Source organism: Brassica napus, chromosome C3 (assembly GCF_020379485.1).
Source record: "Brassica napus cultivar Da-Ae chromosome C3, Da-Ae, whole genome shotgun sequence".
NCBI classification, from domain to species: domain Eukaryota; kingdom Viridiplantae; phylum Streptophyta; class Magnoliopsida; order Brassicales; family Brassicaceae; genus Brassica; species Brassica napus.
Window position 1 is genome coordinate 67,600,551 of NC_063446.1, and position 17,271 is coordinate 67,617,821.

At 36.8% G+C, this 17,271-nt stretch overlaps 3 protein-coding genes across 3 annotated transcripts; 1 reads left to right on the plus strand and 2 right to left on the minus strand.

The window, feature by feature from the left end:
- Nucleotides 1–460: 460 nt before the first annotated feature.
- Nucleotides 461–2,098, minus strand: LOC106371268 (40S ribosomal protein S3a-2). Its single transcript, XM_013811313.3, has 7 exons — nucleotides 1,998–2,098; nucleotides 1,872–1,919; nucleotides 1,667–1,772; nucleotides 1,343–1,480; nucleotides 1,089–1,274; nucleotides 809–1,009; nucleotides 461–719 (listed from the first exon to the last, which is right to left on the minus strand). Exons 1-7 carry the CDS (start codon nucleotides 2,006–2,008, stop codon nucleotides 624–626), a joined length of 786 nt encoding a protein of 261 aa, XP_013666767.1. The 5' UTR covers nucleotides 2,009–2,098; the 3' UTR covers nucleotides 461–623.
- A 4,297-nt stretch (nucleotides 2,099–6,395) lies between these two features.
- LOC106371267 (SH3 domain-containing protein 2) lies at nucleotides 6,396–9,223 on the plus strand. Its single transcript, XM_013811311.3, has 10 exons — nucleotides 6,396–6,600; nucleotides 6,855–6,968; nucleotides 7,056–7,125; nucleotides 7,228–7,379; nucleotides 7,497–7,598; nucleotides 7,728–7,928; nucleotides 8,034–8,096; nucleotides 8,226–8,381; nucleotides 8,621–8,695; nucleotides 8,775–9,223. Exons 1-10 carry the CDS (start codon nucleotides 6,547–6,549, stop codon nucleotides 8,889–8,891), a joined length of 1,104 nt encoding a protein of 367 aa, XP_013666765.1. The 5' UTR covers nucleotides 6,396–6,546; the 3' UTR covers nucleotides 8,892–9,223.
- A 79-nt stretch (nucleotides 9,224–9,302) lies between these two features.
- On the minus strand, nucleotides 9,303–12,611 carry LOC106371265 (squalene synthase 1). Its single transcript, XM_013811310.3, is given in 14 exon segments — nucleotides 9,303–9,632; nucleotides 9,741–9,783; nucleotides 9,930–10,021; nucleotides 10,097–10,185; nucleotides 10,325–10,400; nucleotides 10,511–10,657; nucleotides 10,741–10,845; nucleotides 10,933–11,082; nucleotides 11,206–11,252; nucleotides 11,255–11,274; nucleotides 11,431–11,506; nucleotides 11,599–11,688; nucleotides 11,828–11,870; nucleotides 12,309–12,611. Coding segments are annotated over 14 exon segments (1,230 nt in total). The 5' UTR covers nucleotides 12,504–12,611; the 3' UTR covers nucleotides 9,303–9,575.
- Nucleotides 12,612–17,271: the final 4,660 nt, after the last annotated feature.

Here is a 17,271-nt window from a genome sequence, read left to right on the forward strand (position 1 = left end):
CAGTCACTCTTACTTGTAAGCCATTGGCATGTAAGTGATGTAACTAAAACATTTGGGTCTTCCTTTTTACACCCAAAAATAATTATCAGACAAAACACAAGACCAAACTGGAAAAGAAAGACAATACAAAAGTCATAAAACATAATCATTTGAGTTTTAACTAAACACAACTCATTTGAATAACTGAATGTCGACAAACAATGTAATCATTCGTCAGAAACTATAGTCAAAAAGATATCTTAGCAAAGGAGACATAATATCATTCCTCAAATCAAAGACAAAGGTAAAAAAAGATATAAGAACTGTGAAACAGAGATGACTCCGTCTCAATAATTCAAGGAGGAAGAAACAAAAAAAAAATACAAGTTGGGCATCACAAACTAAGATTTAGCTAATTGTAATACAATAGCAAATTCAGAATTTCAAATGTAAATTGTAAAATTAATTATAATTCTATTACTTAAATATAAACTTTCTTCTTAATATTTTAAGAAAATCCAGGAATGAAAATAATATAAAAATTACGATAAACAAGAGTAATAATCCATCAAAAAGAAGTACAAAAAGAAGTAGAAGCTCTCTCAACAAAAACTCCACAACAATGGCGACCTAACACTAGTTTTCTAAGCTCCGATGATTTCAGTTGGTTCCTCAGCTGTCTCATCATCTGGCCTGTCTACCTTCACACCAACATCCTCTGCCGTGTAGTCACCATGAACCTAACGAGAAAAAGCATAACAAAGTTAGATTCGATTATTGGCTCCAAACCAAGATAAGATGTTGGTGACAACAATTAGTCTCAACTCGCCTCCATGAGCTTTCCAAGGTCAAACTTAGGAGCCTTGAGGATCTTGACTTTACGGATGAACACATTCTGCAATGGGTAGATGTTCTGCGTTGCCTTCTCAATCTCCTTTCCAATGGCCTCCGGGATGAACTTGGCCACAAGCTCCTTAAGGTCACATGATGAAGCCTCCTTCACCATAATCTCACTCATCTTTCTGCGAATCTACAATGATCCAACAAAACATTAAAACGCAATGTCAATCCAAAAGAACACACACATGCTATGTTGTGGTGGCTATTACCTGGCGGACTTGGCTGGACTGAGCATAGCAAGTACGCTTCACCTGGTTAGCCCGCCTTTTGGTGAAACCAATGCAGAACATCCTCAAGGTGTAGCTGTCTGTGGTCTTCACATCGACATGGGCTTCAATCAAAGTCTGCCACTTCTTCACCAACGACCTCAGCTTGTCGGTTGTGAAGTCCATACCCTGGCAGAACAGTTCATTGTCTTACCTAATTTCTAAAAGCATATAAAAGTTTAAAGATTTAAACTTACCCAGAACTGGGTCAACACATTCCTGCCCTGAACATCTTCAGCTCTGAGACGGATCTTCCTGTAAGCATGATCCTCATCGCTTTGAAGATCAGCAAGAGAAACCTCAAAAACCCTGTGTTTCAATCCCTCGGAGGCAATCTATTCATACATTTTGAGCCAATCCAGAAGTAAAAGTTAAGATTTTGACAAAACAAAACAATAGAATATTCCGACACAAAGCAGTTCCTGTAATGAAACCAATCAAAAGCTCTACCTCTAAAACCTACAGAACAAGAAACCTAATCTCTCTCAAGAAAGTGTAGTAACAGAGGTAGACATTATTACCTTGGTACCCTGAGTTCTGGAAACAAGCGTCTTTCCGACATTTCTGTGAGTGAAGTTAGAGGGAGCCTTGATATCATACCAATCCTTCTTGGAGAAAGGATCAACACTAAATTTAAAAGAAGAAAAAACAACGACTTTGTACTCAGTATACAGATTGAATAATCGAAATCTGAAACTCAAATCTTGGTAAAATGACGCTACTTACATCTTCTTCTTGCCTCCTTTACGACCCTTGGAGATCCTCTTGTTCTTCCTGTACAAACCCGAATATTCGTAGATAAGAAGATTATAATAATGTATGCTATCGCCATGAGAGATGTAAAGAGTTTACCCGACAGCCATGGTTTAGAGAGTGTGACGAAGCGGCTTCAACAACTGTGAGGAAGACCTAATGATATTTGTGGCTTCTTATTTATATACCTCTAGGGTTTAATATCAAGCCCAATGGGCCTTATCAGCCCATTATCCAAAAAAGTATGCAATCCGAACTGATTTTGTAGACCCGAACCGGAAAACACTGCCATTTCATATCCCACGTACCGCAATATGTTCAATTTATACCCAACTTATACCATCGTGCGAAAATATACCTGAGCTTTCTGAAATTTCAAATAACATACATGTTGTTTATCTTTTTTGGCGAAATCATACACCAGTCGACACATTAACTGTCACGTCATCTAATTTTGCCAACGAGAATGTCACGTTTACAGTTTTTTAATTAAAAAAAAATAGTCATTTTATAAAAAAACATTTTTTTAGAAAATTTAAAATTTTATAAATTTATATTATTTACTTCGATTAACAAAAAATAATAAAATATTAATCTTATAGAAGCGATATATTTATAAACTTTTTGATCCTATCACAATACTGTTTTTATAAGATTTATATATGTGTTGTAATGATTCAAATGCAATGCTATTGGTTCTTCATAAGTGTATATTTTTTTATGATTTTCTTAGAAATTTTAGATTTCATTTCGGGTTATCCAAACTGATTCAATATAACCCAAATCCGAATGATATATGGTCATTTTATGGTTTCTAGGATGTGATAAAAACTGATCCAAACCCAATGACTTTGCATCCATGTCATCAAAATTCGATGACGTGGCAGCTGATGTGGCGACCAGTGTATGATTTCGCCAAAATAATAAACAAGATGTATGTCATTTTAAATTTTTGAAAGTTTAGGTATGTTTTTGCACGGTAGTATATGTCGGGTATGATTTGAACATATTGCGATATGTTGGGTATGAAATGACATTTTTTCCACCCGAACATATATCTCAAAAGCTCAAAAATCAATCCGAAGAATTTGAATTAGGTGATGATTGTTTTAGTAGTTTTTGGTTCCAGTTTCTAGCTTATAGATTTTGGTTTATGATTTTAGATTTTGATTTTAGTTTTTAAAATTTAATTTTAGATTTTTTTTTGATAAAATGTGAAATTTATTGATCAAAGTAAGGAATAAACATTTACAGAATGCTAGAAAGCCTAAATTTTTTTGAGAAATTAGGGGCTGCACCAACAAACTATTACGTAATTAACGGATTACCAAATCGCACTGTTTGGAGACGATGCGAAATTGCTTATGACCTTCATACCCCTATAGGAGTGTAACGTAAAGACCACTGTTCAGTAGCAAAAATCTGATAGGGACATTGCGAAATCTTTTACGTGGATTCCAAAAGATCTTATATTTCCTGTTCAAAAATTTGCTAATATCCTCGTGTCAGAGAAACAATTATTTTCTCAATCTAATACACAAAGTAGGCTTGTATCTCTCCATATCTCTTTCCGAAAAGCACAAATCTCAATTGCAAATCAAAAACCCTAGCCGGATATTTGATTTCATATCCTTATGTTTTGCAATGTTAGCGATATATCCATTGTATTGGATGCATTTTCACCGGTGCAAGTCGGGATGGATAATCGTTGTGGTAACCTTTTCAGTAAGGGTTGGCTATATAAATTTTTAACTTTAGTATGTTCCGTTAATTCGTGGGTGGTAGTATTCTGTTTAGTTTTCAGTGTTTGGGTTTAGGTTTACTAAAAAAAGGGGAAGGGTTTAGGGATTAGGGGTAACGATCTAGGCTTTAGACTTTAGGGTTTTGGGTTTAGGGTTTAGGTTTACTGAAGAAAGGTGTAGTGGTTAGGGTTTAGTGTTTGGGTTAAATGTTAAGTGTTTAGGGCTTATTGTTATGGGTTTGGGGTCTAGGGTTAAGGGTTTAGGATTCGGGTTTAGGGTTTAGGTTTAGTTTTTAGGGTTCGGGTTTAGGGTTTAGGTTTAGGGTTTAGGCTTTTGGTTTAGTTTTTAGGGTTCGGGTTTAGGGTTTAGGTTTACTAAAAAAAGGGAAGGGTTTAGGGTTTACGGTTTACGGTTTAGGGTTTAGGGTTTATTTTGTGGGTTTAGGGTTTATTTTTTCGCGGTTAAGGGTTTCCAGTTTAGGGTGTATTGGTATGGGTTTGGGGTTTAGGATTTACGGTTTAGGGTTTATTGTTTAAGTTAAAGGTTTACGGCTTAGAATGAACATGCTCACTGAGTCATGGAATTATCAAGCTACTACGAAGTTTACATGTATAAAAAGAGAACTAGCCAGATATTTGATTTCATATCTTTATGTTTTGCAATGTTAGCGATATATCCATTGTATTGGATGCATTTTACCGGTGTAAGTCGGGATGGATAATCGTTGTGGTAACCTTTTCAGTAAGGGTTGGCTATATAAATTTTTTAACTTTAGTATGTTCCGTTAATTCGTGGGTGGTAGTATTCTGTTTAGTTTTCAGTGTTTGGGTTTAGGTTTACTAAAAAAAGGGGAAGGGTTTAGGGATTAGGGGTAACGGTCTACGCTTTAGACTTTAGGGTTTTGGGTTTAGGATTTAGGTTTACTGAAGAAAGGTGTAGTGGTTAGGGTTTAGTGTTTGGGTTAAATGTTAAGGGTTTAGGGTTTATTGTTATGGGTTTGGGGTTTGGGGTCTAGGGTTAAGGGTTTAGGATTCGGGTTTAGGGTTTAGGTTTAGTTTTTAGGGTTCGGGTTTAGGGTTTAGATTTAGGCTTTAGGCTTTAGGTTTAGTTTTTAGGGTTCGGGTTTAGGGTTTAGGTTTACTAAAAAAGGGAAGGGTTTAGGGTTTACGGTTTAGGGTTTAGGGTTTATTTTGTGGGTTTAGGGTTTATTTTTTCACGGTTAAGTAGAGGACGAAAATCTTTTGGTCGATTCGTTTTTGGCATGCGCCGGTTGCGTCAGAATTTGTGTGGACGGTAAGTTATCAGCACTCCCACTGTTTCAGTTTTCTTTACCGATGTAATCTAATAATATCTTCTAATATCTACACAATATCTAAACATAATCTAAGCAAAATCTAAATAACTCTGTCATACACCTACAAAACCCTACGTACCTCAACCCGGGGAAGTCGAAACATTAAGAGGTGAGGGCAATTGGGTCATCAACCGTATATTTCTCTCGCGAACTTTTCCCATCTCCTACTGTTCTTGGTAAACACTTAATTTGGGCTTTTTCCATGGGTTTTGACCCAATTTGCTCAATTTTTTTTACAAGGCAATTAGTATGATTCTTATTTCTGCTATGTATCGGCTGTGACGACAAACCATCTTTGAATCAACCCTCCAAGCTTATGATCGGCCTTATAGTGGAGGGAAGTGATCCGGTTGCGCAATGCCTTATTAATTTAAGATTTTTCGTTTTAAATTTTTTGTTTTAGTTTTTGGTTTTTAATTTGTATATTTTAGTTTGAAATTTCTTTTTCAAAATTACTATTTCCTTTTTACAGAATTGGATGATTTATTTTAAGAAAATACAACAAAATACTGATAACATTTATTGAAATTTATATTTTCCAGTAAAATGTAGCAAATTATCAATGAATTTTGAAAATTATCATTAAAATATACCAAAATATTATGATTGAAAAAATCTAAAAATCAACACAAAATGGTTTTTAGATTTTTTTATTTTATTTTTAATTTAAGTTTTTTATACTTATGTTTAAATTTTTTTAATTTTTCTTAGAATTATTTTTCAGTTTTATTAATTTAATAGCAATAAAATAAATCACAAATAAAATATGTATAAGTTTATATTTTATTATTAAAATGTATTAAAACATTATGTTTGTTATTTGAAAAATAAAAATTAACTTGTTTTTCAATTACTGAATTTTTTGTCAAAAATATATTTTCCTACGGATTAAAATTTTTAATATATAAATAATAAAAGAAAAATACGTAAGTAAAGAGTTTAGAGTTTAATAAACATATACATTTAAGCAGTGTTAATATACTGAATTTATATATTTACAAAAAACTGGTCGTGCATATCTTTAAAAACCAACAAAACATGGATTTTGGTTTTCCATTGAAAAATTGGTTATACATCTAAAATCTAGTTTCTCTATTTTATAGGAAATCTCTTTGTTTAAAATCTTGACTGGCAATAATATTAGTTTTAGTTTTCTTAAATTGTAGGGAATCATTTTTTTAGAAATCTTGATTGGACAAAATGTTGTTTTTGAAAAAAAAAAAACCAAAAACCAATCAACGCCTTAGTATTCAAAATGAGTTTTCAAATCTAATTAAGTAAAATATCAAATACGTTCGGATCCAAAATAAATATCCGACCCTTTTCAGCTGCTTGTTAAAATACTGGAAAAGCTTTCTAGAGCCCAATGGGCCTTAAGAGCCCAAATACACCAACTTTTGGAGACTCTCTCTACCTTTGATCTCATCGTGTTGTTCAAACGACATTTGACGATTTTGAATCTCTTCTTTGCCAAGCGAGCTCTTCTCATTGGGTGACTCGAAGGTGGAAGTTGGATACAAAAAGGAAGAGGTTGTGATTCTGAGGTTGAGCAATGGATGCATTAAGAAAACAAGCCAGCAGGATCAGGGAACAAGTCGCAAGACAGGTGAAAAAGCTTCCTATTTTGGTTTGTGATTTTGGTTTTGATTTGTTGGGTTTCTGGTGAATCAATTAATAAAAGGGGACACCTTTCAAGATCGATGACTTTCGACTTACTGTGTACTTTGGTGGATCTGAATATTCTGATTTGGCGATTAGGGTTGCTCATGTCTTGTTTGCTTGTTACAAATGACCATGAGATAGGGTGTTTGAGGTTTAAGTAGTTAGCTGACTTAACTTTTGTGGTGGAAAATGGTTAAGGCTGTCTTCAAGCAATTTGGAGGAGGAGGACATGGCTCTGGTTTATCGGATGATGCCGAACTCCATCAGCATCAGAAACTAGAAAAGCTTTACATATCCACCCGTGCTGCCAAGGTTTTTACTTGAAAAAACTGACTTTTGACTTTTTGAGGTTTTGTTGTATACTATCGATTTGGACTTATTTACATTCTGCATTTCCAGCATTACCAAAGAGATATTGTTCGTGGCGTGGAAGGTTATATAGTCACCGGTTCAAAACAAGTTGAAATTGGTGATTTATTGACCCTTGAGTCTGAGTGTTGATTTATGGAATCTTATTTTATCTGTTATAGGCTTAAATTTGCTCACATGCCTGCCTTTCATTGTTCCTCAGGGACGAAGCTCTCTGAGGATAGCAGGAAGTATGGTTCAGAGAACACATGTACAAATGGTAACGTATTAACAAGGGCTGCACTGAGCTACGGACGTGCTCGGGCGCAAATGGAGCAGGAGCGTGGAAATATATTGAAGGCTCTTGGTACACAGGTTTGTCTTTCTCATCTTCCATCAAAGTGCTAAACATTTGTACACAAAGAACTTCTTGACATCGTACAATCACATTCACATGTTGTCAATCTGTAATATTTAACCTGAAACTGTTAGGTTGCTGAGCCATTACGGGCAATGGTCTTGGGAGCTCCACTGGAAGATGCTAGACATCTTGCTCAACGTTATGACAGAATGCGCCAAGAAGCTGAAGCTCAGGTACCACAGAAAGATAATACCATGAAGCAATTTGATTATCTTTCATAGAAGAAATATGAGTGTTTTCCTCTTTCTAGAACTTGACATTTGTTATCACTAGCATCATCTGCCCGTTTTAAATCTAAGCAGGCTACAGAAGTTGCCAGACGCCAAGCAAAGGCGAGAGAGTCTCAAGGCAATCCTGACATATTCATGAAACTTGAATCTGCTGATGCAAAACTTCAAGACCTGAAGTCAAATATGAGTATATTGGGGAAGGAAGCCGCTTCTGCTTTATCTTCCGTTGAAGATCAACAACAAAAACTGACTCTTGAACGACTTATTTCAATGGTAGCGTGATTGGTTTATAAGCTCCGTTTTTATGTCAACATTGATTTCCTTACCCATATGCGCTTCTTCTCCGAAAACAACTATATTGTTCATTCTTATCTCAAGGTTGAATCCGAACGTGGCTACCATCAAAGAGTCCTCCAAATACTTGATCAGCTAGAAGGAGAGGTTGGTGTTCATTAGTTTTACAGCTTTCAACTTCCTGTCACAGTGATAGTAGTATTGTTGAACAGTCAATTCATCATTATATGAGTCAACTAAGGGAAAAAAATAATTGAACATTCTTTGAATGTACAGATGGTATCTGAGAGGCAACGTATTGAAGCCCCCACTACTCCCTCGAGTACAGACAATATGCCGCCGCCACCATCATATGAGGAAGCGAATGGAGTGTTTGCATCATCTCACATGCATGCCACGCCAACAGATAGCATGAGTTACTTCTTAGGAGAGGTATGCTACTCAGCGTTTAATGTCATCTACGGCTTTTGTTTTTTTCTCTCACAAATGTCCGATACCTTCCTTTGCGAGTTAAAACTTTGTGTACTTACTGATAGTAAAAGTTTCAAATAAATATAGGGATTAGAATTTTATTAATCAAATGTTATAAACTGTTTCTGATTGGAGAAGCGAAAGAGAAACTACATCTAGATTTATATTGGTTCACTGTAACATATTATTAACATTTTCAGGTCTTGTTCCCATATCACGGTGTGACAAATGTCGAGCTAAGCTTATCAACTGGTGAACACGTTGTTGTTAGAAAGGTTTGATAGTAAACCAACAATGTCTCTTTTATTTTCACATAATTGTGTGATAACACATTTGTCTGTTGGTCACTGTCAGGTAACAGGCAGCGGATGGGCAGAAGGTGAATGCAAAGGCAAAGCGGGTTGGTTCCCTTATGAGTACATTGAAAGACGGGAACGAGTTCTTGCTAGCAAAGTCTCTGAAGTCTTTTGAGACTTAAAAAAATTGAAGGTAACATTGTGGTTCTCTTTGTTGGTTATGGTTCTGTAGAAGAATTGTGTGTGTTCTGTACTGTAGAGAGAAAAGATTCAGCGGCTAAACAGAAGTCCATGTTCATGAGGTTAAGCGTTGATGCGGATTCCTTGAATAAGAGGTTGTCAATCTTTGGGTATCATATCAATATTGTATTTGAATCCTTTATGTATCTATCATCTTCTCATGTGAATAGAGATCCTTTTTGAGTTTTAAGTGTAGACTTTTGTCCAATTACTTTCACATATTGTTTCATCATATTGATTCATTTATTCAGACTTTGGTCGTACAAATGTGCGTGTACATGGCAGTGTTTGTTCAGTTTTACGCAAATGTTCATGTTGGAATCTGGTGCTTGTACATTTATCTACGTGCAACTCAAAACCAAAGTTTAGTTTCCACTATGAATTCCGGAAAACAAAAAATCATTGGCAGTATATATATTTTTTACCTGAACATAAACAAGGGAGATACATGACATGAAGAAAGGTAAGGTATGATTATTGAAAGTACATGGGTTTAGACCAAACCAAGTATAAACTCTCTTTGTTCTGGAAATAATCTTGAATAGGAATTTAGTTCTAAGAAAAGAGAGTGGCACCAACAAGAATGAACCTAGGAATCGCACTGTCCATCACTGGTCACTCAGTTTGCTCTGAGATATGCAAAGACTATGGCAAGTAGAATCACAAGCATTACAATCTGCAATTTTCCGGATAGAGAAAAAGAGGATGATGATGATAAGTAATGTATCTACTAAAACAAAGAGAGATATACTTCTATGGAAAAAGAGGAATATGTAAGACTTACATAGACATTGTATGATCGTCCTTTGTCATTAATATAAGATTTTCTGTGAGGAAGAGAGGCAAAGATTCATCAGAAACCCAAAACCAAAAAATAAAGATAATTCTATCCTCTTCTGGACTAGTTTCTTAGTGAGACATCTTTTGAATTTCAAACGCAAAAGCAGAAGAAAAAAAGACAAATATTTTGTACCTCTTATGAAGGACTCCAGTGTCTCTGCAGACTTTCTGAACTGCTTCAAGCCGGTTTAGCGTCATACTGGCATTCGGATCGTTCTTGTCAACCTATGTACATATAATACACGTTCTAAACATAACCGAGTGAACAACCAAATAACTAAAGAGGATGTGATGGCATACCTTTGTTTTTAGCATGCAAGAAAAATCATGGAAAGCACCATAGACATCAGCCATTGTCTTTGTCCGATCAATGACTTTGGCAGTTAGACCTGAACAATAGAAACTTATAAAAAAAAATGCTTGTAACACGTTCTCAAGATTGTTGTTGATAAAAACTTAAAGCTTGGGATCTAAATGGTAAGCTGGTGTTAGAAGGAGTGCAAACCAAACTCAAGATAAACATCTTACCTCGCCTCAGTTTCACCACGCCTCTAAATACTTGTACATTGTTATAGCACAATGCAAGTGTTCCAATCGCCATGATCTTATCAAAGAAACACATCCAAGCAAAATCGAATATTAGCTTCCAAGACATATATATCTATGCAGACGCAGTTAAAGAAGATGTAATCATATTATATTAATTTCTCTGACCTGAGGGATAGCACAGAACCGAAATATAGAAGGATCACGCAAGGCAGCCATGTACTTGAGGCAATCTTCAATATGCGTCAATGCATTGGTGACCATTTCATTCAAGCAATGCACCGCTTTCGTCGAATTCTCCTCGTATTTCAAGTCCTACATTAGCATTGTTAGCAAATAGTCAATATGGGTAACATCAGTACTAAGATGAGAGATTGAGAATGGGTATATTAATGCACCTCAAGCTTGTCAGCATACTTGCCCCAAATCTTGCGAGGCCAAAACATGCGGGACTTTGGTATTTCATTAATGTCCTCAAGATAATCTCTGATAATGTTTGTTTTCTGCAAATATGACCAAATGTTATTTGAATTAATCAGAGATATTTGAGGAACAAACATTCTACACGTCATAATACACTGTTGTTGTACCTGAAGAAATAAACCCATTGAATTGGAAATCTGCTCCCAATCTGGCAACAAAACTTCTGATCCGGAAGCGAGGAAGAGTTTAGAGAGACCTAAACCCACAAGTCCAGCAACATAGTGGCAGTACTCATCGTAGTCATCAACAGTTTCTACCTGCGTATTGCAGGGATTACTAGATAAATACACAAATAATTTGAGTTCTTCATGAAACAGCCTAATGGGTTTAGAAAATTTCAAGATTTTAAATGAAACAGAAACCAAAAAAAAACCACAGACCTCTTGGCAGATAAACTTGGCCATCCCTGCACCCATTCTTTTAGTAATTCCTCGATAGCCTCTTGATACCTTCATATACCAAAGTTCAAGTTGAACATAACAATTATTAGTATTGCCAGTAAGCAGATTAGAGAATTTCAACAAATTAACTCAATCAATAAACGTGAGCAGAAAAATTCTAAAACACAACAGAAGTGAATAGGAGGAGCATATAATAGGACTAACCCTTTTTCAAGTTCCAGAAAAGCTGCAGCAACATGGTGAAATTGGTCCATCAGAACCTTGTACTCCTTCGTGCCACCTAAAGTTGGATTGAGTAAAATCTGTAAGTCACACAGTAAGATACCAAAGGATGTGAAAGATCAAAAAGATTAAAAGACTCTTCAGACTTGCATGAATAGTGCCAGTCAGTATCGTAGATGTGACGGTGGAAGGCAATCAAGATGGGCAGCTTCTCATCAGTTGGTATGCTTGTGTCATCCTCTGTAGTACCAAAGCAAAATGACATTAGCCGCAGGAGCATGGCAAAGGAAGATGTATCTCAAATGACAGTCTTGCAGATATTAGAGAAGCATCATTAAATCAATATTAATGTTGGAAGATATAGTTGAGAGACACTAACCGACAGTATCAAGAGCTCGGAGAACCAAGTAGAACACACACACCTACAACGACAAAAAAAAAAAAAAAAAAGAGATAGTGCAAGATCAAGCAATGTGAAGGAAGTAATAAATGTGGAACCAATTTAAGAAAAAATCTAAACCTCCTTTTTGCGCGTTACATGATCCAAGAAATACTCATGAGAGCACAAGCGGTAATAACCAAAGTATAAACGAAATTTTAAGAAACAACAGGCTGTAATCCGACAAAACCAAGTTACAACAATCGGCAGAACTAAGTGAAACACAAACTATAAACATATAATAATAATAATCCCCACACAAGGATACATTCAATGTCACCGATTCTACATAAATAATAAATGTTATATAACCCCACAATAAATGTAAGTTCAGATATTTAGATTCCTTCACAAAATGCCAATAACACACTTGTATCGAATATGGTTTTTGAGAGAGAGAGGGAGAAAAGGAGGAACGTACAGCGTTACGGAGGTCGGTACCTAGTTGCTGAATAACGAGAGAGAAGCTCCGAGAAACCTTGTGGAGCATTGAATAGCAGAAACCCCAGTGTGGCTCGGGAGGGATCTGCTTCTCCGCTTTCTCGATCGCTCTTTTCATCTTCAAGAGAGGATATACATCATCAGGATATCTCAGAAACGTCCCCAAGCTCCCCATCAGAAACAGAGCTCGGCGTCGTCTACACGGTGACAACTATGCAAAAGACAAAACTAAACTTGTGTTCTCTGCTACCACCATACCCCATCTGAGATTCAGAGAAGATCCTTAACTAAGGGACCAGATCGTTTTACAGTTGTAATTTTTTTTTTTTTAATTTTACTGGCCCATACCCTGACGTGGCAAATGAAATATTACGTGGCGAAATATTACTGGGTTTAATAACGTTACCTCCATAGTTGAACAATTAATCGCCACACGGTGGTTATCTCCGGTTTTGCTTATTCTGTAAATGGGAACTTCCACCGGTTAACAACAAACAGTTTTGAAATTTTGAAATAAAAGGAAACAATCTAGGGTTATCACCAAGATAGGTTAGTCATGCTGTTGATGAATATTAAAAATAGAGCTCAAGAGTTTTCACATGAATAATAATGGCATAAAATTTGAAACGAGCGTAGGGGCATTGAGAAAAAGTTGAAAATGTTGGAGATGTCAAAGATTTGCTAGTGGTGGTGTGTCTTAAACTCTAGGACTTCACATGGACATGATAATGTTGTTCATATGAATAGTGAGGCGTACAATAGCCTTCCCGTGGTGGATATTTAATATGGAAATGTCATCCCCAGAGGTGAACTTAAGTATGTAAGTACCCTATGAGCCGCTGGAACCGGATAAGCTCTTCACACAACCGGTACATGATTTTGTAGCTTGAAGAAGAAGAAAGCAATGGAGATGAATAAAGAGTAGGTGTGAGTGATGTTATGATCAGTCTGAATTCTCTAGTGGAGGAAAGTCGGCCAGAGAAAAAGATTTAGAAATATTTTCTTATAACGAACACATTCTTTTGTGTAAGAAAATATAGTGAGGTTTTAGGTCACTGGGACCAAACACAGCATGGGATTTGAATTTTGAAATCTGCAAGAGATGAACATTAATCCTGGTTTCCTGTAATCAACGCATTGATGTTCGTTTAAAGATAGACACGAGCAATATCTGGATCCAACTTCTTTTGTTTTTTGCACGGAGGGGATGCACATACAATACAAGAAAACACATGCTTAACGACGAAAATTAACGAGGAAAAACAATCCTCGTAAATTTGCGTCGAGTTTACGACGAATTTACGTGAAAAACTAAAATCATCGTTATTTCCTCGTAACGTAACGACAAAACTGTTTCGTCGTAAAGTGGATGTAACTTTACGAGTATTTTACGAGGAAAAACTATTTCCTCGTAAATACGACGTAAACTTTGCGTGGTATTTACGAGGGAATAGTTTACGTGTATTTAGCGAGGAAATTTTTGAATCCACCAACTTTATAGGTGTTACACGTTTTTTTGCCCACCTAATTAATTTTCGTCGTAAATTCATAGCAAAATTACAACTACCAGATTCGAATTTTCCTATAAATATGGATGTTTAAACATCATTTTAAACACACCAACAACAAAAAACGTGAAAGAAAAAAAAATGGCTGGCTCCGGGAATATTTACGAGTTGCGGAAGTGGATGTATATGCATACAGATGCTAACGGGAGAGTGACGAAAGAATACCTTGCGGGTCTGGAGACATTTATGCATCAAGCAGATTCAACACCGCTCGCCCAAGAAAGTGGTAAGATGTTCTGTCCTTGTCGGAAATGCAACAATTCGAAACTGGCAAACCGTGAAAATGTTTGGAAGCATTTAATAAATAGAGGTTTCACGGCAAATTACTATATCTGGTTTCAACATGGAGAAGGTTTTAATTATGATCAGAATGAAGCTAGTAGTAGTAATAGCAAATTTCAGGAAAAAGAACCGGTTGATCATCATTTGCATAATGAACATAGTTACCAGCAAGAGGAGATGGTAGATTATGATAGGGTTCATGATATGGTAGCTGATGCATTCGTAGCTCATGATGGAGATGAAGAACCTAATATAGATGCAAAAAAAGTTTTACGAAATGTTAAACGCGGCGAATCAACCACTTTACAGTGGTTGTAGAGAAGGTCTCTCTAAATTGTCGTTAGCTGCTAGAATGATGAATATTAAAACTGATCACAATCTACCTGAAAGTTGCATGAACGAATGGGCGGACTTGTTTAAAGAGTATTTGCCGGAAGACAATGTGTCTGCTGATTCTTATTATGAGATTCAGAAACTGGTTTATAGTCTTGGGTTGCCTTCTGAGATGATAGATGTTTGCATCGACAACTGCATGATCTATTGGGGAGATGATGAGAAGCTAGAAGAATGTCGATTCTGCAAGAAGCCACGATTCAAGCCGCAAGGACGGGGACATAATAGGGTACCATACCAAAGGATGTGGTACCTACCAATTACAGACAGATTGAAAAGATTGTATCAATCAGAGCAGACTGCTGGAAAGATGAGATGGCATGCCGAGCATACTCAGACGGATGGTGAGATGACTCATCCATCAGATGCAAGAGCCTGGAAACATTTCAACAAAGTACATTCAGATTTCGCTAGCAATATCCGGAATGTGTATCTCAGATTATGCACAGATGGATTTAGTCCGTTCGGAATGTCAGGGAGACAATATTCATTGTGGACAGTCTTTCTTACTCCATACAACCTGCCACCGGAGATGTGCATGCAACGGGAGTTACTATTCTTGACCATATTAATACCTAGTCCGAACCATCCAAAAAGGTCCCTGGATGTTTTCCTACAACCACTGATAAAAGAGTTGAAGGATTTGTGGTCAACAGGGGTGAGGACGTATGACTGTTCAACGAAGACGAATTTTACGATGCGAGCGATGCTTTTGTGGACCATAAGTGATTTCCCTGCCTATGGGATGTTGTCTGGATGGACTACACATGGGAGATTAGCTTGTCCATATTGTAATGGAACGACAGATGCGTTTCAACTGAAGAATGGTAGGAAGACAAGTTGGTTTGATTGTCACCGTCGATTTCTTCCCATTGGCCATCCTTACCGAAGAAACAAGAATTTGTTTAGGCACAAAAGGGTTGTGAGAGACACTCCTCCTCCATATCTAACTGGAGAACAAATTGAAGCGCAAATCGACTACTACGGAGCTAACGAAACAGTTCGTTGGGGTGGTAATTGGCATGTACCTCGTAATATGCCAGATTCTTACGGTGTTCATCACAACTGGCACAAGAAGAGTATATTTTGGGAGTTGCCATATTGGAAGGATCTTCTTCTGCGCCACAACCTCGATGTGATGCATATAGAGAAGAATTTCTTTGAGAACATCATGAATACAATATTGAATGTCCCAGGGAAGACAAAAGACAACATAAAATCGAGGTTGGACTTGCCGGATATTTGCTCAAGAAGCGAGTTACATATTAAAAGCAATGGACAAGTTCCCGTTCCGATATTCAGATTATCTTCAGAAAAAAAGTCGGTGTTGTTCAACTGGGTGGCATCAGAAGTGAAGTTCCCCGATGGGTATGTTTCGAATCTCTCTAGATGTGTTGAAAAGGGTCAAAAGTTCTCCGGGATGAAGAGTCATGATTGTCATGTATTTATGCAACGACTACTGCCCTTTGCATTTGCGGAGCTACTTCCAACAAACGTACATGAAGCACTTGCAGGTACGTAGTGTATTATATCACAATAATTTACAAAATAATATATGACCCCGTCGTCAACAGAGGTGTTCGGTCTAACAAATTCGGTGTAGTTGATGTCAACGGTGGACGAAGGTACAACAAATTCGAGCCTTTCATCTTAGCTTCACAAGCAGACCAAGTTAGCTTCCTTCCATACCCTCGGATGAGAGATTCAGGTATAAATTGGTTAGCAGTGATCAAAGTTACACCTCGAGGACGAATCATCAGTGGAGAAGAACCACCATTGCAAGAAGAACAGATAAATGAAGTCGAGGAACCTGAACAAGAAATTGATGACATCCTTCTCATTGATCCGCATAATCACGAGTACGAAGATCTTACCGATGATGCCACAGACGAAGCTGTTGAAGACGAGTTTAATGAAAATGATGATGTTTCTAGTGATGACGAGAATGTCGATGTATCCGATTGATGTATTTGTTTTATGAATAAGATGAGGGAGTTTGTTTTATGAATAAGATAATGTGGGGTTTGTTTTATGAATAAGGTAATGCTGGGAGTTTGTTTTATGAATAAGCAAATGTGGGATATTATGGTTTGGAATGGAAATAAAGATGGAGTTTGGAATATATGAAGTAGAAAATAAGGAATATGGGGTTTCATGTTTTTGGTTTCGGGTTTTGTGTTTTGGGTTTCGGGTTTGGGCTTTCGGGTTTCGGGGTTTGGGGTTCTAGGGATATATGAAGTAGAAAATTAAAGATGGGGGTTTGGAATATATGAAGTAGAAAATTAAAGATGGGGGTTTGGGTTTCGGGTTTCGGGTTTCGAGTTTCGGGTTTGGGGTTTCGGGTTTGGGGTTTCGGGTTTCGGGTTTGGGGTTTTGGTTTAGGGTATGGGGTTTGGGGTTGGGGTTTCGGGTTTCGGGTTTCTGATTCTAGGGATTTAAACATAACACTCGTTAATTCCACGTAAGCACAAATCGTCGTAAAGTCCACGCAGGATGAAATCGTCGTAAAGTTCACGCATGATGAAATCATCGTAAAGTCCACGCAGGATGAAATCGTTGTAAAGTCCACGTAAGATGAAATCGTCGTAAAGTCCACGCAGGATGAAATCGTCGTAAAGTCCACGTAAGACAACGAGGAAATAACGACGAAACCTAAAATTAAATATGGGGTTTGGAATTTATGAAGTAGAAAATTAAAGA